The sequence below is a fragment of the Phoenix dactylifera genome, unplaced genomic scaffold (genome assembly GCF_009389715.1).
Source record: "Phoenix dactylifera cultivar Barhee BC4 unplaced genomic scaffold, palm_55x_up_171113_PBpolish2nd_filt_p 000186F, whole genome shotgun sequence".
NCBI lineage: Eukaryota > Viridiplantae > Streptophyta > Magnoliopsida > Arecales > Arecaceae > Phoenix > Phoenix dactylifera.
This window is the reverse complement of record NW_024067714.1, coordinates 90,080-112,474: the sequence shown is the minus strand read 5'-3', so window position 1 is coordinate 112,474 and position 22,395 is coordinate 90,080. Positions and strand designations below refer to the sequence as shown.

General features: G+C 37.6%; 1 protein-coding gene across 3 annotated transcripts in view; it reads left to right on the top strand.

The window, feature by feature from the left end:
* LOC103720113 (DNA topoisomerase 3-alpha) overlaps positions 1-22,395 on the top strand; it is a 74,814-nt gene that overhangs the window by 21,736 nt on the left and 30,683 nt on the right. For 2 of the 3 annotated variants that reach the window (XM_008809676.4, XM_008809677.4), the window contains exons 9-14: positions 3,718-3,897; positions 4,146-4,274; positions 13,646-13,720; positions 16,725-16,814; positions 16,999-17,103; positions 21,955-21,989. In XM_008809676.4, the coding sequence (XP_008807898.2) occupies positions 3,718-3,897; positions 4,146-4,274; positions 13,646-13,720; positions 16,725-16,814; positions 16,999-17,103; positions 21,955-21,989 (614 nt within the window). The remainder of the gene's footprint in view (positions 1-3,717; positions 3,898-4,145; positions 4,275-13,645; positions 13,721-16,724; positions 16,815-16,998; positions 17,104-21,954; positions 21,990-22,395) is intronic. The other variant, XM_039117137.1, reaches the window with a different exon arrangement.

Here is a 22,395-nt window from a genome sequence, read left to right as displayed (position 1 = left end):
AATCCCATTAAAGAAAGATTCTTTGAGAGACTAATAATGATTAGCAAACTTCTGGGAGATTATATCCCCATGCAAGCTTCACTGAGTGAATTATAATTAGTACTCTGCCTAGAAAACAAAAAACTCTCATGAGTATATATTGAATGACCATGCTCTTAGGTGAAAGGCTTATTCTAATTCATGTATAGAGGACATAAGCAATTTCACTTACATAATTGTTTCTTTAAATGTATTGTCAACATTGACCTTGTGTCGTTAGAGCACCTATGCTTGATGGCTTAGTTATTAGCCATTAGTTTGGCATAGCACTGTCATATGCAAGGTGCTATATGGGTATAAAGGCCAACCTCACAGAAGCTGTGGGTATCCTTTTTGAGTGGTAATGACCAAATCATCCTTGTGATTTTGCCTGAAACTAATCATGTAGTAACTATATTTGCTGTTCTTTTTGTAAATTTCAAGATGTAATCCAAAATGTTAAGGAGTTAAAAAAAAAATACTATGACGTACATTTTGTAACTTATCATGAATATTCTTATAGCCCTAATTGGATTTTTATATAATAATTATGTGGATACTTGTATGCAAGTTTATTGACACTTCGTACTATTCTAACACTTGGTATTGTGCTAAGTGCTAACACTTGGCAAACATATCATGTTGTATTGTTTTGCCACTTATTGCACATTGACATCAAATAGTACGCTACTGTATTTAAAGAATGGCAATCCACACACTAAGATATGTTGCAATGACTTTTTCCATTTATACTAATTTTATTCTAGTTAATAGACAAATTTTCAATAAACATTTTTTTTCACAAATCTTTTAGAAATCTAGCATTGTTAATCTTTCTCATGAATATCATTTGGCATGTTGTAACGTAAATTTATCATTCTAAGGGCCTGTTTGGGAAATCCAACAAGATTGGGCTGGATTTCTTGTTGGATTTGTGGATTGGGTAGCCCATTTAGGTATAGCCCATATCAACTCAACACTCCTCATCTTGGTGGGTCTTATTTTCTCCTTCCTTCAAACCACGAGTCCACAGGCTGGGATTTAAGACGACTTGGGAGTGCCCTTAGAAGAATGCATGCTAGGTAGGCCAACAAACGCGATTCTTGCAAGAATGCCTAAAGAGCCCCTAAGACTGCACAACCGTATTTACACATTAATAACACAGCTTCTCAAATTGTTGTACATGAATAACTAGTAATGGATATAGAAAATAACAGCCAACATTAGCATTATTACACCTACTGTATGATGTTAGCATTAGAGGGGTACGTATACTAGGGGTGGACTTTGTATAACTGTTCAGCATCTACTGGCTGTATCCATCTGAAATTGAGTACGCATATGAGTTATGTATTTTCATGGACTTTCAAATGTGATTCTAATCATCAAATATATTGAAGGAGAAACCATAATTAGTAGTGGATAGGGAGGGGGTGGCACACAGTTCCCTTTGCTTAATTATTCACAAGTAAGTCCCAGTTTGAGCATGCAACGCGGGATAGGGATCACAACATAGGGCTAGGGAGAATATTATATCATATAGGAGGGGACCCAAAGGTGGCGGATGCCGTATTGATCTGACAAATGAGTTGGTGCATCGAGTGGGAGTCCTGAATATCAAGATCCCTCCAACACTCGAGATCATCATCTTTCGGATCATATCCTCCCGTGCTTAGTTATAACCCATATGGCTATGCACCCTTTGAGTCTTTATGTTCGAGTTGGTATCATCCTCCCTAGCTGCAGCTAGACTATGGATCAAACTTTGGTCAGTTGTTTTTTGATTTCCTCCATTGTACCGGATAGAGTAGTTGTATCAACATGGCTATATTGTATAAATAGGTTACCAGGATCCTGGGTGGACGCAATATTATTACTGGCGTCAAGTCCTAGTACCTGACTATGAATGTGACCGACACATGTATAAGGGACATCAACACTTTACTTGGAACTGAACAAATGCATATATATTGCATCTTCAATTTTAGTGTAAGTGTTTTACATTTTCAATGTTAACGTAGTTTATTTAGTCACATCATCCTTTAGACATGTACTTAAAAATTAAAGTATATAATATTTAAACATTTTCAAAGTTATGCTTAATTTATTTAGTTTATTTAGTCAGATCATTTATACTTAGCTTATGTATTAAATAGTCACATCATCCTTTAGATATATAATATAAAAAAAGTATATTACATTTAAACATCAAAAACAAATTCACAAAACCCCATTTTCCACTCAAAACTAAATGGAGGATGTTTAAAATTTGAAAAAATATATATTTTTTTGCATATTGGCGTGGGTCAGAACGGTTGCGGTGCCATACCATATCGGTCATCTACCAATATGCAGTTCGGTAACAAGATTGTGAACTTCGGTACTAATAACCTACAATTTTGGTATATACCATAGGATATGATGTGGTTCGATTGACAATTTGATCCTTGCCTAACACTTATCTTGGTTTATATCTTTGTTTGGGTGTTAGATAAAGTTGTGCATTCAACTTCCCAAGATGGACATGTGTTTAACTAGTTGTTGGCCTCAACTATAAAGTTTCACTATGGTATTATATGCTCAAAAGAAGCAAACAATGATTAAAGTTCTCAAGGAATTCCCTGGGTCCATAAATTTCTCAAGGAATTCTAAAAACTTTAGTTGTCCAAGAGAGAGTGATAGAATGTGTAGCAAAACATCTATGTAAGTAAGAGGAAAAACATCTATCTTACTACCTTTGTCTGTGAAACTGAGAGCCATTTCATGAATTACGACAATTTGACTTGCACATATGCAAGTCAGATTTTTTGATTGTTTCATATATTGCCCAAACTGACTATTCTAATTTAACTTAAAGAAAATTGAGCAAAATGCATTCAATAATTTTGAGGATCTGCAATGCACATGAAAATGAAGCATGCCACTGATTAAAATTTGATATTTTTATATAACTTGATCAATGAACTCCCACTCTAGGCTGGTGCGCTTCTACTTTCTCCCCCTGAAAGAGAGAGAAACAAGTAAATCAGAAGGAGTGTATTTACTAATGAATAGGGAATATTACAGATGTATGTAGAGTGGAGAGATGGAGTCATTCATCTGACCAAGGGGTTATTATTTTAGTAGAGATTGCGACTTGGAATTTCTCCTTTCTAAACTTGGAAGGATTGTCCTTTGTTGGTTATAAAAACAATACAGTTAAAAACTTTGTACTCTGACTGTGCAGCTGCTATAGCTTTTCACATGGAGGCATCTTAACTACTGTTAACATTTGATATTTGGCTTGCAATGATTGCTTTTTTGAAGTGACATGCTTTATTTTTGTTTTTGAGGAAATTTAATGTTGTTGGTTTCTCATTCAAAGATAGATTTTAGCAAAATTTGAAGATACTGTCATGATGAAGAAGTGTTTTGAAATATATACATAGAGCAGCATATAAACATGCTTTCCCTCAGATTCTATGATGATACTTCTCCTTATGGTTACTGACTATTTCAAGGTTCTGCTGTGTGCCTCAGCCTGTTTCGTTAAAGAAATGATATAAAGAGCCTCTTAAATAGATTTTTTTTCTATCCAATTAATATTCAAAATCTACTTGTATCAGCTTTCAGGTTTAATTTTGTTAGGTAATTTCTTGCTCTTGTAATATCTCCTTTTCTGGAATTTGGAAATTTTTACTTCACTAGTATTTTTTTTAGGCCATTGTGGGGGAGCAAGTGGGACATCCAGCTTGGGGTTCATATGCTCAAAGACTTTTGGATCCAGAGGCAAGTCTTTGGAGAAACCCCAGTAATGGTGGACACAATGACAAGGCACATCCTCCTATCCATCCTACAAAATTTTCTGCTGGTGAACCAGGGTGGAGTCAAGACCATAATGTATGTTCAAAATTAGGTAGCATCCAAAATGTCTTGCATTGCCAAGCATTGTTTGAGTTGCCTTTTCAATACATAAGAGTCATATTTTATTTACTAATTAGGCTGTAAGAGGATTCTCGATAATCTTTATTGCAAAACCACATTTATTGACTATGGAATTTTCTTTTCAATGCAAAAGAATCAGATAACTTATTTACTGGTTATTAGATGTTAGAAAGATTCTTGATTATCTTCATGGTTGTTTTCAGAGATTGTATGAGCTTGTGGTGCGCCATTTCCTTGCTTGTGTCTCAAAACCTGCTGTAGGAGCTGAAACTACAGTTGAAATTGACATTGCTGGTGAACAATTTTCTGCATCTGGACGTGTGATAATAGCGGTCAGTGTTTTTAGCTGTTGTTACTTTGTAGTTCAAACCAAGGTTCATTGTATCAATACTTGAATGCATACTGACAAGAGTACTCATAAATGAAAAAAAATATTTTTTTTGTTTTTTTTATTTTCAAGGTGTTTAAGCTTCCTTTATTTAGTTTTATTTGAGAAGAAATTAATATGTCAAAAATTAATTCAAATTTATGTCATAAAAAAGTAACAGATAGCATGCTAAACCACAATCTAACATCTCCCTTTTTCTATTAATTTTTATCCAGAAATATATTTTTAATTAAAATAAATAAATATAAAAATTTGAAAAGTTATACTATTGTGTAGATCTGATTGAGATCTACGATATATCATAAATCATGCCAAAATACAAAATTGTGGCATGCTTTCTCCATATTTTTCAATTTTTGCCCATTTATGGGATGTAATAGAATGAGGAAAAAGGAACAGGGACATACTTGGATAAGACCTCCTGCTCACCCTTTCACTCACTCTCTCTCTCTCCTCCTCTCTTTCTCCCCTCTTTCTGCTCTCTTATCTTGAAAAAGATGGAGAAAAGGGTGTATGGCTCTTTCTCCCTCAATTATTGAAGCCTCGAACTGGTATGGTTCATGTGGTTTGGCTAGTGAGGATTGGCTTAGGCCAAATGTCTAACCAAGATTGTGAATTGGGACGGTTCATGGTTGGTACAGTATGATATCGATCGGACGTAGTGGTTTGGTATACTATTATATCCCATGGTTTAGAGTTAGTTATAGTTTATGACTTCACATAATTTGCTTGTGCACATGGAAGTATTCTATACTATTATAGGTAAAGATAATATGATTGTTTCTCATCTTTGTGGGTTTTTGTTATAAATTTATGCCATATCGAGTTACGCATTGTTTGTAATGTTGTTAACCTTTAGCACCCTTTTTGCTTTGCTAGTCCTCCATATGGTGATATCATTCTTTTCTTTTTTTTTTTGCTGGTTTAGCTTGTATCCTGTTATCTTATATTAGCTTGTGGGTGCTAAGTAGACCTGTTCATCGGCTGGATAGCTCGCCCAGCCCCATCAAGCTTGAAGGCTTTCTGACAGGCTAGGCCAGGCTTGAAATATAAGCTCGCTTGTTAAATCGGCCGAACTTGAGTTTAGATGTGGAAGACTAGCCCGAGCTTGGCCTGGCTCGGATTTATATAAAAACTATGCCATATAGCCCAACCTATATTTCTGTGTAGGCCATCCACCCCATCTTCCTTGTCCTTCACCCTTTTCCCTTCTTACTTCCCCTCTCTAGCTGCCATTATGGCCAATCCCTCTCCATCTTTGATCTCTCCCCTATCTCCTCCAGTTGACTCTCCAATGTCATCCTTTGTTTGGCCTCTATCCTATCTTCCTCATCTCCAGAGTGAGTCGCCCAAGCACTGTTAGAGGCTAGGTTTAGGTTCAGGTGTCGTTGAAGAATTACTCTCGCTTTCCAAAAAAAAGGAGTCAGATGTCATGAGTTTAGGCTAGCTTCGGGTGATTAGAGGTCATGAGTTCTGCTACTCGAGTTTAAAATCCCCCTTAACACCTCTCCCTCTGCCGTGCCTCTCCCAAATCCTCCCTCCTCCCCTCGATTGCAGTCATCTTCGGTGTTCTGCAGCAAACCCCATTTTTCCTTACTCTTGCTTGCTCCTTTGCTTCTCTTTCGCTAAGGAGGCCACTGTTGAATGTCTCCTCTACAAGCGCCGCCTTCGCATCTAGCCCCCTTTATGCCCTTCGTTGCGACCCGAATGCCTCCCACCCCTCGTGAGACCTGAATGCCCCCGCCTTCCACTCGACTCGAACACCCCTGCCTCCTCAACTCGACCTTCGCCCTTGTCAGCTCCCTCCTCAATCTCTACAACGGCGTCCAGCCCCTCATTCCATCTAGCGACCTCGACTCCACTTTCACCACTGCCGCTATACCGTCTTCTCCTCCGTTCGCCCTCATTTTCACCTGCAATGCTGGCATGCTTCCATGCTCCGCACTCATCACCTCGACAATGTCCAGTAAGCTCGAGCCCTGGCCTAAAGCCCGAAGCCTGAGTAAGTATTGGGCTCAAGCCTGGGAAGTAGGCCCAAAGGCAGGGCTAGGCTAAGCTTAGGATTGGCTACTTTTAGTTATATCTTGGGTTGAGCGCGAATTGAACCCAGCCTGCCCCGCTTGTTGAACAGGTCTAGTGCTAGTTGTCAATTGCTTAATCCTTTTCCAAGGATAAGCATTCTATTTTTCTCATTCGTAATCGTGGACAATGTCCTGGAAAGACAACAATGATCCGATGTGCTTTTTGTTATTCATAACTGTAGACAAAATCTAGGAAATGCTTAATCCTTTTCAAAGGTTAGGCATTCTATTTTTTTCATCCGTAACTGTGGACAATGTTCTGGAAAGACAACAATGATGCAATGTACTTTTTCTTATTCATAACTATAGACAAAATCCAGGAAAGACAATAATAATGCAACATTGCACTAGTTTTCTATATAATTTATGCCGTGTTTGGACGCTGAACAACTAACTAGCTCCTAAACAGATTTAACTATTTGTAACCACCCTCCTAAGCAGCTAACCAATGGATAAAGTTATTCACCGTTTGGTTGGTTGGTGCTCCCATGATTAGTGGAATAAGTTGTGGAAAATGTGAAAAAGTAGAGAGAAAGAGAGAGCACTTTGGTGGTCAACTTTATTTTACCATTCCCTTGAAATAAAGTTACCTGGGTTAAGTACCTTTTTAAGACTTTGGCTGAATAACTATATTCACTAACTTTTGGGTGGTAATTGGCTTGTTAACTGGTAGCTTCCCCTTATCCACTACTTAACTAGCAACCAAACAAAGCCGTAAGATGCAGACCTAATGCAGGAAGTATGATGCATGCATTTTTTGGTAAAAATATGTACATTAATTTAAACTCATGCTGGATCATAGGATGAGAGTTTTTCTGAAATAATTGAAAGCAAAGGTAGTCGGTCCTACAAAAAAATTGCAAATTACTCGATGGAATGATGGAAGGAAAAGTATAGCTGCCTATGATGATAACTTGAAAAAGAGTCAAATTGTTGGAAATTAGAATAACCCATGTATTTTATACTAGACTTGTGGAGATAGTGGTATATTGCGGAAACTGAAAATGAAGGATAATGATGGCAAATAACCTATGCCATTTTGAGTTTTCACTTGATGCTTGGCCTTAATCGAGTGTTTTCCCTACTTCTACCTATTCCTAGAGATGAGGGAGTTTTCATGGGTAGGGTACAAAATGGTATTTGATAAAGCTGATGCACAAGGAAACAATTTATCTTTGATATGTGTCCATTGCTTTTAAAAATTTAAACTGCTCACAATTGAGATAGCCCTTCAAGTTTCCTAGAAGAAGGGTGTGTGGATGTATGGTATGATGCCTACTGTTAGAGTATGAAATCTCTTCCATCTATAATCTAACATATGATTCTTGGCCTCTGCCAGGGGACAACTGACAATTTACTTTCTCTTTTAGAAGACAATGGATTTCCAAGGAAAAATGTGCTGGACAATAAGGTTCACAATTTCAGATGATGATGCCACAAAAGTCCCATGAGATGGAGCATTCTTACATGGTTCTGGCGTTAACAACTTGCACAATCTATAATTTGCAGAGAGCCAAGTTAGCAAGCTGTCACATCAACCAATCATACAGCAACATATCCTGGGGTAGCTAGCCAATGTAGATCATTAGATGAAGCTCCATGGGAGTATCAGTGATGAAATTATTTGGTGATGTGCTTCATTGTGATTTCATAAATCTTAGGAGAGAGGACATCTTTGAGACCTTAAAAATAGCCTAGTGTCCAAGATTGTCTCAAGCTGATGTTAGAAATGCAGGAAAATATGGGCAACCATTGAACCTTTGATTATAATGTCTAAATAGAGGAACCAGGTGATGATGCCACATGAAGTCCAACAAGTGAATAAACATAATCAAGTTGGTGTTTGGTGAATTATAGTACAGCTATTGTGATCAAAGAAGCTGAAGGTAATACAAGCCAATATTGAGTTTGGAAGTTGATGGTGAAAGAACAAAAACAAGATAGAGAGGAAAACCAAAAGACAACAAATGGAGCTCAACAAGTAAAAGAATTAATTCAAGATTTATTAGAATAAATCATTGAAGGACAACACTTGTAAGCAAGTACCACTATCATGGGTTGTCGGGAACATAGTTGACAAGTTTATAGGTTAGTTGAGCAAAGGAGCCATTCAATGTTGACCATGAAACGATTTGTAATGATGGGTATTTTGATGGAGGTGTCAATTTTAAACTGTCATGTCTTCATTGCTAAAATCAATCCAGATGTCATCTTGCTCATTAGATGTCCTTTTTTTGTTCCTGCATGAGAAGAAAAATATAATAGGGGACCAAATATGCTAAATACAAATAATTTCGGATGGGGAATTTTAATCTAGTAAAACAAAGGGATTCTTTGTTTGCTTCATGATGGTTTTCTTCTTGATATTATTTGGTGTCATGAAGTTGGTAGTAGTCTTCCTAAAATCCTTTAATATTGAACGGTATCAAGCCTGACAAGTTATTGCGGAGCAATTTTAATCCTTTGCTTCTGAAAGGTGAATTTATTGTTCTGTTATAATATCAAAAAAATGCAATCTAATTGAGGCTTTAAAACTTGCTCTTTGTTTTGGTTTTGATTGTTTAGTTAGAGCTCTGCTTTTTAGCATTTCTGGCAGTTTTGTTTTGAGTTTTGAAACTTTAGTCAAAAAAGGTAGAAAATGAAAAATATAAGAATCATGAAAAAGATCAATAAAAGTTATTTCACATCATTTTATTGTGTTTTTGAGTCTTTTGGGATCATAATTTGTAGCGTGGAATTTGGATAGTTTCTGGTTAAATTAAACCATATTTAAACTTAATGCATTTTATATATTGCACTTTTCTCCTCTAATATTATAATTTTTCAACACTTTTCTCTATTTTTTAGATTTTCATATTTATTCATTCTATTGGATTTATAATCCATTGAAGAAAGAAAATCCATTCAAATGAGAGGTATTTTATTTCATTATTTCGTTATACTATTTCATTATTCTGAAAAAAGAGAGAAAAGAGTTCATGTAGGTAACAAGAACGAATCATGGAAACACATAATGCTCCTAATTAGTGAAGGCACACATCAAGATTGCAGTTTGTCCACTATAGTGATGCAACTTTGAAGAAAAATACATATATTTTATCACTAGAACTAGGCCTGTTAACGAGCCGAGCCGAGCCCGAGCTTGGGAGGTTCGGGCTCGGCTTGTTTCAGAGAATTTTGGGCTCGGGCTCGGTACCGAGCTTTGTATTGGGCTCGAGCTCGGGCTCGCCCAGCAAAACAAAGGCTCGGCCCGGGCTTGTAAAGCTCGGTTTTTTTTTTTTGCCTAGGTGAAGCTCATTTCAATCACGAGCTAAAGGAAGAGGGCGGCGGCCGGCAAGCATGTTGAAGACGACGTAAATGAAGAGGGCGGCGACGATGACCCAGCCGAGGATGATGCCGAAGTGGAACTTGCCGGTGAGGAGCGGGAAGAGGCTGAAGGCCATGAGGAAGAGGAAGGGGTCGGAAATGTCGGCGTCCTCGTGGAGGTCAGGGTTAACACGGAAGGGGTTGAGGATGGAGGCGGTTGTGCGCTAGATCTGGCGGGTGTTGATGCCGAACTCCTCGAGGAGAGGGGTCTCGTCGTCGAAGGAGACAGCGCCGGTGGAGAGGGGGCTGCCGACAGCGGAATCGAAGACGGGGGCGGAAAGGGTAAACTGGAGGGGGCGGAGCCGATGTTGTAGGACAAGAAGGGGAGGCTGGGGTTGGAGGGGCCGGCGACGAAGGAGGCAGCGGCCGGGTGGGAGGGCTGCAAGGGCGGCGTAGCCGGGGCGCAGTGCTGGTGGGGGACGTTGGGGTCGCCGGCAGAGGAGGGGAAGACCACCGAGTGTTGATACCACTGTACCAGCCGCTGAACCTTTTAATTTTTTAAAGCCTGGGAACAATGGACCAATGGTTAGGGTTTTGGAGTATGGGTGCGGGCCGCGGGCTCTGTTAAGTCACGAGCTTGTTTGGGCTAGCGAGCTGCTCGGGCTCGAATTTAAACGGGCCTTATTTTGGGCTCGGGCTCGGGCTCGTTTGACTAACGAGCCGAGCTCGAGCCGAGCTGTTACCGGGCCGAGCCCGAGCAGCTCGGCTCGTTAACAGGCCTAACTAGAACCTTGGATAAATGTGGGATCGAGTGATATGGTCAAATTTTAGAAAACATTAAACACATATACTTGTTAAACAGAAACAAAAGATAAAAAAGCAGTCTCAGTCGTTTTTTTGCTGAAACTGCAGAAATTGGCTAAAGCTCAGCCAAAACTGGTTGAAATCAGACAAAATGGACCAAAATTTTGGTCAGTCTTGGATCAGTCTTGGCCAGAACTGATCTGTTTTGGTGGAAGCGAATTAGTTTTGGATGAAATTTCATTTCTTGAATCTAGTCTTATCGGAGGGCTACAAGGTGACAGTGGCTAAGAATAAAACCAGAGAAAGTAGGCAAAGGAGATGCTTGGGTTATAGCAATAAGAAGAAAACAGTAAAACAACAAAACTTTTTTTTTCTGTTACATATGTCGACTATCTGTATAAAACTTGCTAGCATAGATGAGTCTAAGGCCCTCGAAATAATCAAACAGATGATAAGCATTTTGAAACAAGCAATGGAAATAAATCCTAATATGACTCGCATCCTTCTTTAGTCTCATGATCTAACTTTGACCTAATTTTCAACACCCATAATGACTGTATTAAAGAAAAGTCGTAAGTAGGAAATACCAGCTTGATGGTATCTCACCAAAATTGCTTATACACCTTATTAGGTAAGCATCTGTTGAGTTTTTCTTTGAAGAAAAGATGCATAGACAGGTTACCTGCAGTTTTGTTCTATGTCAGCGAGGAACAGTGTGGGCTTGTGCATATCATGAGCATTTATCAATGGGGATAGCAAGGGTTTGGAGGCTTCACATAACACTTCTCCTTGTTTGTAAGGCCAACTACGAGTTATTCATCAATAGGCTTCCTATAATAGTCATCTCCTTCTCAGGAAAAAAATCATTGCATCTAAAATACCCCTCTCTAAATTAAGTCGTAATTGACTGGAAGGGCCTAATATGTCTTAATAAAGATATCTAAATCAGTCTTGATTTTGAAGAACTGATTCCTTAGTTCTTTTCTTTTGAAAAGGGATTTGAAGCCCCAATGTGCTATAAAGTCTACGACTCTTCGGTTCTACACAAATATTGTGGATGTTTCTTGGCTTATGAGTTATGATATAGTTTCTCTAAAGATGAGAGAATTGTTGCAAGAAAGATTAAATCAGTAAAGCACAAAGAAAGAAATGTCATAACAATAGGGTAGTTGATAAATGTGCTTCTGGCGACAATCTGAATAATGCAAAGTAGTCCAGTGGGATCATCATTTAAGGTATAAGGAACAACTACAGGTGAGGGAGGGGAGAATGCATTAGAGGGGCAATGAGTTTTGAGATTTGTCTCGGAATTAAGTGGAAAATTCAACAACGTCCATTGGAGATGAGACTGGATTCGTAATTTAGGTGGTCAATGGGAAAGCTAGATCAAGTAGGAAAGATCAAGGAGCCAACAATATAGATAAAGGAGACATCATGCTGTAAGAGTGGGAGAGGTTCTAGGAAAGGAGTACAGCACTGACAATCTTGTACCTAGTGCTCTATCCAGGATAGATATAGTTGACTAATTAAGGAGACAGCTTGCTGTATTGTTCATGATGTATGAAGGATGACCAACAATTTGAAGGTGCGTATGAGAGATTGGACCTGCATGGGAGAGAGTGACATATACAAGTATGACTGAACTCACTGTGGCTGGGGATTAGAAGCAACTATAGAAACTCCAACAAGCTTGTATTGTGCTAATGTTTCCTCTAAGCGAAATCATTCTGCCGAGGGCTGGGCAGCAATATGTTACTTGACCCATAACCATATCTGATTTGGCATCTTTTCAGATGGTTTTTCATGCAGAGGAGTTAAAAACAAAAAACCAACTCTAATAATCTTAACATAGGGTGTAGCATAGAAGCCACCATATAATGATATTAGGCATGGTTCGCCGTACCAACCAAATCGGACGGTACAAGGCGTACTGTACTATACTGGTTTGGTACTGGTACTCGGTACGGGTGGCGTACTGATGCTCAGTACTCCGAAAAGACTCCATACCATACTATACGGACACAGTGTTAGTGTGACACTGGTATGGGCCAAAACCAAGATGGCAAACCTTAATCTTAGGAGCACCATCCAAGTTAGAGATAATAGAATAAGATACCTAACATCATTTAATCATTAATGTTCAATACAAGTTCCACTTAAATCAAGTCAGGTATTTTTATATGTTGTATGACGATGACTTGGTTAAGAAAAGAATTACATGTACCTATGTGAAAAAATATTATAACTATAATAGATTGTGTAGGATTTTCTGGTTCATAATTAAAGCATCATTACAACTTGTCATTTTGATTGTGGAATTCCACTTGATGTTCGATACTTTATTAGCTTATTCACTGTTCTCCTTGAAATGGAAAAGTTGATATTCACATGTTGAATTAAATTAGGTATCTTTCAATCTATGTATCAAAAGCTGTTGATTTAAATCCTTATACAAGTTATGATGATAGTGTTTCATATGCAGCTCTACTTGATTATTGAAACTTAAAAAGAAATGAATATGCTAATTTCTTTGGAAGAGGAGAAAGTCATGCTTTTATTGATTGGTGTACTTTGAACAAGATAGCCACAAAAAATTCCAGATTTTGCCACTTTGTGACTCATATGTGAGGCATGAATAGGATTCTATGGACAAGTGGGTTGTTTTCTTAACTTTCCAAACAAGTAATTTTTATGGGAGTAGATCATATAATGGGATGATTGTAATTGATAAAAAGTTCAATGTGAACATTGCTAATTCAAATATGTTTTGGTCTATCATTTACTTGGAGTGGGTTGTATGAGAAAGGAACAAGCACATGATTCAATATGTAAGTAGGAAAGACTCAAAGCAGGGGTATGAGCTAAGCTGTGTTCTTGATAAATAAGCAACATGAGGATATCTTTCAAATTTATTATCTGTGTTTCCCTTTTGTCCAAGGTGAAAGATCAAAGTTTCACATTATTGTCTTCTGCCATATCTGTCTACAGGGAGTTGAACTTTATTAAAAGGTTATGAGTTTTTCTTGTGATAAATGGATATAGATATTTTTAATGCCCCATTCAATATTGTTTGACTGAAATTTTTATCCTTAGATTTTAATCCTTTTTTATTTTTCTTTTGTAGAAAAATTACTTGGATGTCTATAGATTTGAATCTTGGGGAGGTACTATACTCCCAACATACACAATTGGGCAACAGGTTTGCTATCAGTCTTCTTATGCTTTCCATCTAAATTGCTTCATGAGACTTTTGCATTAATAGATCATTCCATTTTATCCCCATGGTTTTGTTTGTGCTGTTCGCTTTTCTATCCAAACTTTATTTTGCTTTATTTTTTTTGGATCTTTTTGTATGTTGTTCATTATTAATAAAATAATGTTAAGACGATGATTATAATAATTCTCCCCTGAATATTATTTGAAATGAATGCACGAATCAGTTGGAATCAATCATGCATAGTAGAAATACTGGAGGCATGCTTATTTGACGTTTGGGTTGGCAAAATCTTTTTTCTTTTTCAAAATAAAAACTCTTATTCATTTTTATCTTTCTGTTGGCCCTTGAAAATTGAAAATATCCATTTCTTACCCTAAAAACTGAGGGTAACCCTCCAAAAAGCTCCCAATTCGCCGCATTTTTGATGTATGGAATGGTTCCAGTCTATAGATCTCTATTTTTGTTTACTAAAGGGTTACTAAAGGGATTGACCAATACATCTTGATGCTTGCTGATATGTGAGAATCATAATGTTATTTTGATGTTTACAAAACCATGAAGGCCATAGGGAAGAACCAATGCAATTAACAAAGTTAATCAAGTAAGAGAAAAGTGATACACTCTCGATACATCTAACAAACTTGATACACTCATGGTACACTCATCTACAATGCTTAATATGATCCTCAAGAACTCATCCAAGGATAATTCTACTAAAAGAACTTGAGAGAAAATCTAATTTTCAGATTGATCAAACTAAGAGTGAAGTTTCTCTTAATAAGGGGCATTTCTGTAATTCTGTTAATTAAAGAAATGAAACTTGAATGTGCCATACTTCATCAATTTCATTGGAATATCTTTTTATTACTTCATTGTGCTAAACTAATCTTTAAGCGTAGAAAAACATGGTTAGAGTCGACCCCAAGTAGTTTGGAGTCGACCCTGATACATTTGGTACGTCTTGGCACGATGTGATACAACCTTGGAACACTTGGCACAGAATTGGAGTCGACCCTAGAAGTAATGGAGTCAACCCTGGCACTCCTTGGCATACTCTGGCACAAGATGACACAAGTTGGCACAAACCTTGGGTCGACCCCAGAAAACCTTGAGCCGACCCTAGGTTGAGTCGACCCCAAGATATGATGAGCCGACCCTAGTGAAAAGAGCCAGAAAAGCAACTCTTTGGAATTCTTGAGAGGGTCGATCCCAGAAAAGATTGAGTCGACCCCACTGAAGCTCGAGTCGACCCCAAGAGAAGCTGAGTCGACCCCAGCCTGAAGAATCAGAAAATCAGATCTCTAGAATCCCTGAGAGGGTCGACCCTAGAAAAGATTGAGCCGACCTCAAGAGAACCTGAGTCGACCCCAGCCCAGAATGACGGAAAGACAACTCTCTGGAAACCTGAGAGGGTCGACCCCAGAAAAGTTTGAGTTGACCCCACTGCAGCCAGAGCCGACCCCAGGAATACATGAGTCGACCCCAGTCTGAGGAACAGTTACTTGAGTCGACTCCAGATATGCTTGGGTCGACCCCAGCACGACTGACAACATAACGGCTAGTTCTGCAGAAGTGCTTTTTGAGTCTCCAATGGCTAGTTTCTCCATTCAAACAGCTAGAGAGGTACTATTAGAGGTTGGGGAAGTATTTAAGGGGTATTCATCAGTGGAAAGAATCTTTTGCAATTAACAAGGACATTCAAGTGAAAAACCCTAGCCTCAAAGTGTTTGATTAATTTTGCTTCATTCCAACAACAAAAAAGAAGGTGGTTGAGCACATTCAAAAAGAAATCAAGAGCTCCACCAACCCTTGAAGAGTGAAGCAATCTCAGCGAAGAAAAGAAAAGCGCCTTCAAAGAGATAACATCTTTTCTTTTCTTCTCCTTTGTGCATATTTGATTTATATGCTTATTTAGGAGCTTTGTTTCTTGTATTCTTAATCCTGTTGTAAGGTTTGTTGGTGAGCCCGTAAAACCAACGGAATAGGTTGTTGGTGACCCCGGAAAACCAACATAGGTTTTTGGTGAATCGGGAAAACCAATTGTAAAGGTTTTTGGATTGTGAGCTCGGAAAACAATCCAACTGTAATCCGAGGGATTATAGTGAATTTCCAAGGGGACGCTTGGGGAGTGGACATTGGTGCCGTGGGGTGATGGATGATGCATATGATATGACTCTGTATAATATGGTCCAATATTTGATTACTTGGTATAGTTAATACTTATCCTTGTTAGCATAGAATTTAGAAATTTGTCAAAATAGTGAGCAATGATCAAGTGTTTTGATTCTTATCTCTTCTATGTGGTCTTATTATTGTCAAGGAAAAAAGTGGCCATCTTATGTTGATTACTATTTTGATGAAATGATGGTACTGTCTTGTGATTTGTGGATTGTTATTTTCCTATGTTAATGATTTTCAAACTTCTGTAATTTCTTTTTTCATTTTTTCACTTATGAAATTAGTTTAACTAAATTTGTTGCCAAATAGAAAATTTATCTGAGACACTTCTTCATTGGTTGCTCAGGGATTCACACCAATAGTAAGATTTAGCATTTCTTTATAGATTTAACTTTTCCATTTTACAGTTCTTAGTTTATTTTTAAATAGGGCTGTTTTATCAAGTTTTACCAGGTCTGCAATGTATGTTATGTAGTTGTTAGATTTGTCTGTTAGTTGCTACTTGATATTTCATATACATACATATATACATACATGAATATATATTCACATTTGGATATGATATTGAAGATGGTTTTATTATCAATATTACCAAGTTTAAATTGTATCTTTTATAATAATAATTATTTTTTTAATTGTTGATATTCCATATAAGAACATATTCATGTACAAATGCATGTATGTAAATAAATACATATTTGTAAATGTATATATATGCATATTTATGCATGCACATATATATTTTCCCGAATCAATATTTATATGGCAAGATGGATAAGGGGTTAAATGTCCCTTTATTTTTATGCAGTTTATTCCAACAACTTTGACACTTGATTCAGGGGTGACAAGACCACCCCAACTTTTAAGTGAAGCTGATTTGCTTAGTTGTATGGACAAGGTAAGTATTCATTGGCATTGAGTCTTTCGATAATAACAACATTCTATTATCTTTCATAACTATATGTAATTTTGTATTCATTGCTAGTAAGTTTGTTAGCTTAAACTTAAAAGAGATGTCTTGTTAATTTTATACATTTCTTAAAGTAGATTCTTGACCGATGACATCTTCTTTCTGTTTTTAGGCAGGAATTGGCACAGATGCAACAATGCATGATCACATCAAAAAGCTACTTGATCGATGTTATGCAACCAAAGATTCAAATACACGTTTCTCGCCAACAAATCTTGTATATCTCACTACTTTATGTTCATTCAATTTCTTTTTCTTTCTTTTTTCTTTCTGTATGTGCGCGAGTGTGTTGCCCTGGAAAACTAATGCACGAATATAGTTTGAAGCTAATTCATTTGAAAGATTGAAGTATTGTGTATTGTGTCCATGAAGTATTGCATATTGTCTTTATTAGTCAAGTGATAGAATTGTACATTATTGTGCTATATTTTGCCAACACTTGGCACAAACAGCATGGGAAAAGTACCCTAGTATGTAAAAGGATTTGCAATTGACATGCAAATATATGCTAGTTATTTCTTTTTTCCCTTTAAAGACACTGATTTAATTGCTTTATGCTAGTGTATATACATGTTTAAGTAAACAACTAAACATAGTTGTGAACAATTTCTTTTTGAGAAATCTAGGATCATTAATCATTATAGTTATGTGGAGCTTATTGCAATTTATCATGGACGCTGCATAGTTTCAAGTAATTTTCATACAATTAAACAATCTAAATCTACTTTACTAATTAATAATACAAATAAGCTCAAAATTCATGATAAAAACTATACGATAATATGCAAGTATATGTAATTGTATATTTAAGAGTTTTACATATGTTTTTCAGTAATACAACAGGACTATAGGAAGATCCAATATTAACAGTTCTATTTATATGCTATGGTATCATTTGTAATCTTTGATCTATAACAGTAACTTTTATTGTCATTGTGTAAGATGGCCTTCTATATCTTTGCAAAGAAAAAGAAAAAATAAAAACAATAGCGACACATGGGTACTAGGTACTGTAGTGCTCAAGTATCAGTATGGTAACAAATTGAACTGTATCATTACTTGCTAAACAGATGCATACCTGTTTGGTATTGATTTTTGGCACTTTTTTGCCTTCTTTTTGTTTTCTTATTTTTTTTTATTTTTAAAATTGTTTTAAGGTTTATCGATGTTTAAATTATGATTTTAAAAATAGTAAAATTTCGTTACGATGACGATAATTTTTTTTACGTCAGAAAATACATCTGATTTATCTAATATATAATACTAATTTTTCATATACTTTTTATTTATTTATATATTTTTAATAATTTTTAAATTTAAAATATTTTAAATATCATAAATTCAAAAAAATATGTTTTCTGCTTCAGAAATTACTTTTCAATTATGTAATATGTAATACTTTTTTTTATATTTTTGGTATTATTTATATATTTTTTATTATTTTTAAATTTAAAAATAGTTTTTAAATATTAATATTTTAAAAAATTAATTTGAGCTCAGATCCATATAGAATTCAACAATAGATGCTACATATATTTTTCTAGGCCGGTGGGCATGTATCAAAGGCAACTTATTTCTCAGTTTTTTTTCAAATTTAGGCCTAGTCCACTGTGTGCATGATCACATCAAAATTTGAATAAATAGACACCAAATTTTATTGGAGAGTAGTTTTTCTGTCCCTAAATACGCTTCTGATTTTACAATTTTTTAATTTTTATTTTTATATATATTTTATTTATTTTTTTAATCCAAAAATATATTTTTAATTTTTAAAAATTATATATAATCCAAAAATTATAAATTTTGATGTCATTGTGTTGATCATCTATAGATCTCCAATATATAATAAAATCAAGCTACAATCGAAAATTTTGGCATGATCTCTTCTTATTTTGCAATTTTTGAGCTAGTTTTTCGAGCCCCCAAAAATGAAGGAATGAGTTAGAAAAGAGAAAACACACCTTATTTAGGTTTGGATCTTCCTTCTGAAGTGCTGAAATAGTGTGATTTTTGTTTTGAGAAGACGAAAAGGCGGAAAGCTCTCCGTCACTTAGAAATAATGTTGGAAAGGCCTTCTAGGGCCTTTCCAACATTTTATAATCAACAAACAAAGAAAAGTGGAGGTCCGGTTTGCACCGAGTTCAAATGGAACCGGCCGGTACGGTCCGGTTCGGATCTTTTTTGGTTGGTTCCAGTCGGTTCGGAACCGGTTTTGGTCTCTAGTTGGCATTGAGTTCGAATGGAACTGGCCGGTTCCGGCCGGTACGGTTCGGTTTGGATGTTTTCTGGTCGGTTCCAGTCGGTTCGGAGACGGTTCCGGCCGATTTGGGGCCGGAATCGCCTCCAATGGCCGAATTGACCTGGTGGGATCCAAACCGACCCGATTTTCTACCGGCTCGATATGGGCCGAACTGGGTAGTTTGGTCTGGTTCGGCCTTTCTTGCTTTTTTCACTATTAGACGCTCAGAAAGGTTAATGATTGGAATTCATGAAAAAATTGAAAATTCATTAAAAGTTCGCAATGATTTTAGTTAACAAAATTAGGAAAAAAATAAAATTAAAAATGGGCTTTCTAAAATATTTAAAAAATTTATTTACTTAAAAATAAGTATTGGAGAGGCAAAAGTAACAAACGACAACAAAAAAGTCACCATTTGTGACAATATGTAGTATCATAAATTTGTAAGTTTGTAACACCTAAAAATCCTTAAAATGGTCATGAATAATTTGTGAACAAGTCATAAAATTCATGTGTAAATGAGAATAATTGAATAGTTCTTGACCGATTCATTTTTGAAGAATAGTTCGGAGAATCATTAGGTAAAGAGAAGAATGTTTCAGAATTTTCAATAATTCAGACTTCAGTTAATATTTTAACTATGGTCCATATGAATCCCTCAGACCATGGTCATGCAAAGACTATCACACAATGAGAACATAACCTATCTTGACTACGTAATTTCAGCCAAACTTGTTTCTAACTCAGCTTATTAATGTGTGATAGCCCGCCTAAATGATGATGTATTGTCTCCAGCAACCAAGGAATGTTACCATCATCCTTTGGTTACTGTGCAAAGTTGGTAGCCAGATGAGTTTCCAGATTTCATTTCTAGGGCTGGTTTAAGTCATAATACACTAAAATCTCAATTCTCTTGAATGTCATGAACAACCAGTACAATACAGTCCAAGGTATTCCGAATCGGTACCGGTGGGCGTACCGGTGGCCTACCAGACCGGTTCATCATCTTGGTACCGTTTTGGTACCGGGCCCGTACCGAGAGCCCCAGTCGAAGATGGAGAAGACGAGGTGAAAGAGAAAGCGAGCGGAGGAGGAAGGAAGAAGGACAGGCTTTTGCCGCCTGTGAAGGGCCGCAGGGGGCCGGCGGAGGCCGCGAAGGGGTGGTGGAGGCCATCGGAGGTCGCGGTCGGCGCGTGTTGCCATTCTGTGATTGGCCCGTCGGACCCGAGCGGAGGTCGCGGGCGATGCGTTGATGGCCTCGGCCCGCCGACACGGTATGCGGGGATAGCAGACAGGGGTGCGAGTCCTAGACGGACCGGGATGCTAATTCGGAGAGCATATGTTGGCCCGGACTGCGGGCTCCACGCACGGGACGCCTCAGTTTGCCTGCACGAGAGCACAACCCGGCACAGCAGGACGTGAGTCCCAGAAGGATCGGGAATCGAGGCCCAGGTGCGGCGGGCAACCATCCGTGCGGGCTCGGACCGCGAACCGTGCGCACGGAATTTGCATGCAGGCCAGCCCCATCTGCAATGCTTGGTAATTTGGAACCCTCGGAGAGGTGATTGGGACATCCGAGCCCTTCATTCAGATGATCGCATCATCAGAGCCACTCGCTCGCGTTCGTACGAAAGATTGGCATTCTTATGGCTGGGAGATGCTCTTGAGCCACCAGGTTGAGTCGGACCTCAGATTGGTTTCATTCGAGTCTGCGTCATGTTTCTTTTATTGCCTTATTAATTGCTTTTGTTGAGTTGATTTGGTTGTGTTTCTGTTATTTTGGAGTTGATTTGGTTGTTGAGTCAAGTGATTGGATTAATTGATTAATGTAAGACCTAATTATAAAGGTCTAATTTTGGGTGTGATCAATTGGTTTAATGGTCTAATGTTAGTAAGGTTTAATTTGGTTTGTAATCAATTAATTGACTTAGTCAATTAATTGAAGGATCCAAGTTTGGTTAGTTGTTAATTGTTTGACTTGGTCAATTCATGATGTAAGGCCTCTATAAGGGCCACCCTGCTCATGAATTAGGGCAATTGATAATTGAATAAAAAAACCTTAGCCACCTCCTCCTCCTCCTCTTCTTCCTGTGTCTCTATAACCTCTTCTTCCTCCTTTCCTTCTTCTTCCTCTTTTCCTCTTTCTCCTGCAGTGGTCCGCCATCAGGAGGGCATTGGGCAAATGCCCCACTGGGGTAGCAGCGGGTGTTGCAGCCGCGGACAGCCTGCCGTGCCGTGGCAGGAAGGCCCTTTGCTTGCGGCGGACGTGCGCTTCGGCCGCCTCGGCCCGCCCCGACGGAACATGCGGCCTGGACCTGCGTTCGAAACCGAGGACGCAGCCACGCCCCGCGGGCTCCGCCGCCCCCCGCTGAAGCCTCTCCATCTCCCTCCCTCCCCTGCTTGCTCTCTCCTCTTCTTTTTTCCTAGCTCCGGCTGGGTTCTCTCAGTATGGGCCTTGTACCATTTTTCACTATGGAACCGGACCGGTCCGGTATGGGCTGAACCGGCCGGTACGGGCCGGTTCAGCATACCATGATACAATCTTTAGCAAATTGACCGAAATCCCAGATGTTTAGAATGACCATGTCTGGCCATTTCACTTTTGTCACGATTAGAAGCTCATCTTTTTTTTTTTTTTTGCCAAACATTTAGAACTTAAACAAAATCTATATTCTATAGACTTGCTTCTCCTAAACTCACTGTTAGCACTTCTGACACTTACATGCAACCAAACTGACCCTTAATAGACATAATATGATGGAGTTATAATTTAATCTTGTTCGTTCTCTATAATAAATTTTGGTTAATCTTGAGATTCATTAATTTCAGGGCGAGGCGTTGGTAATGGGCTATGATGAGATGGGGTATGCCATTGTTTTTATTATAAGCAATATGACCATCTAATTTAATGCGAATTGTTCAGCTTTTAACATATTATTGACAATGGAAGTCACAAGAATTTAGTTTTCACTTCTAAATTATTATTATTCTATGGCATCCATATGTTTTAAGTGCATACATATATTTTTTCCAAAGCTATTGGTGTTGAAAGATATACTTTTGTCTATTACTTTGGACGTTTGTTATAGATGTCTTTTAAATCTCTAGACTTTAGGATCATTTTTTATGGTTGGAAAACACATCGTCAATTCTACCATTCTCTAATTATGTAGAATATGGACAACAATAATTTGTTTTAACATTCTTTGTCTCTATGGAGATTAAGGATTGATGATATGAGTGTACTGATGGGGATTTGCCATATCAACT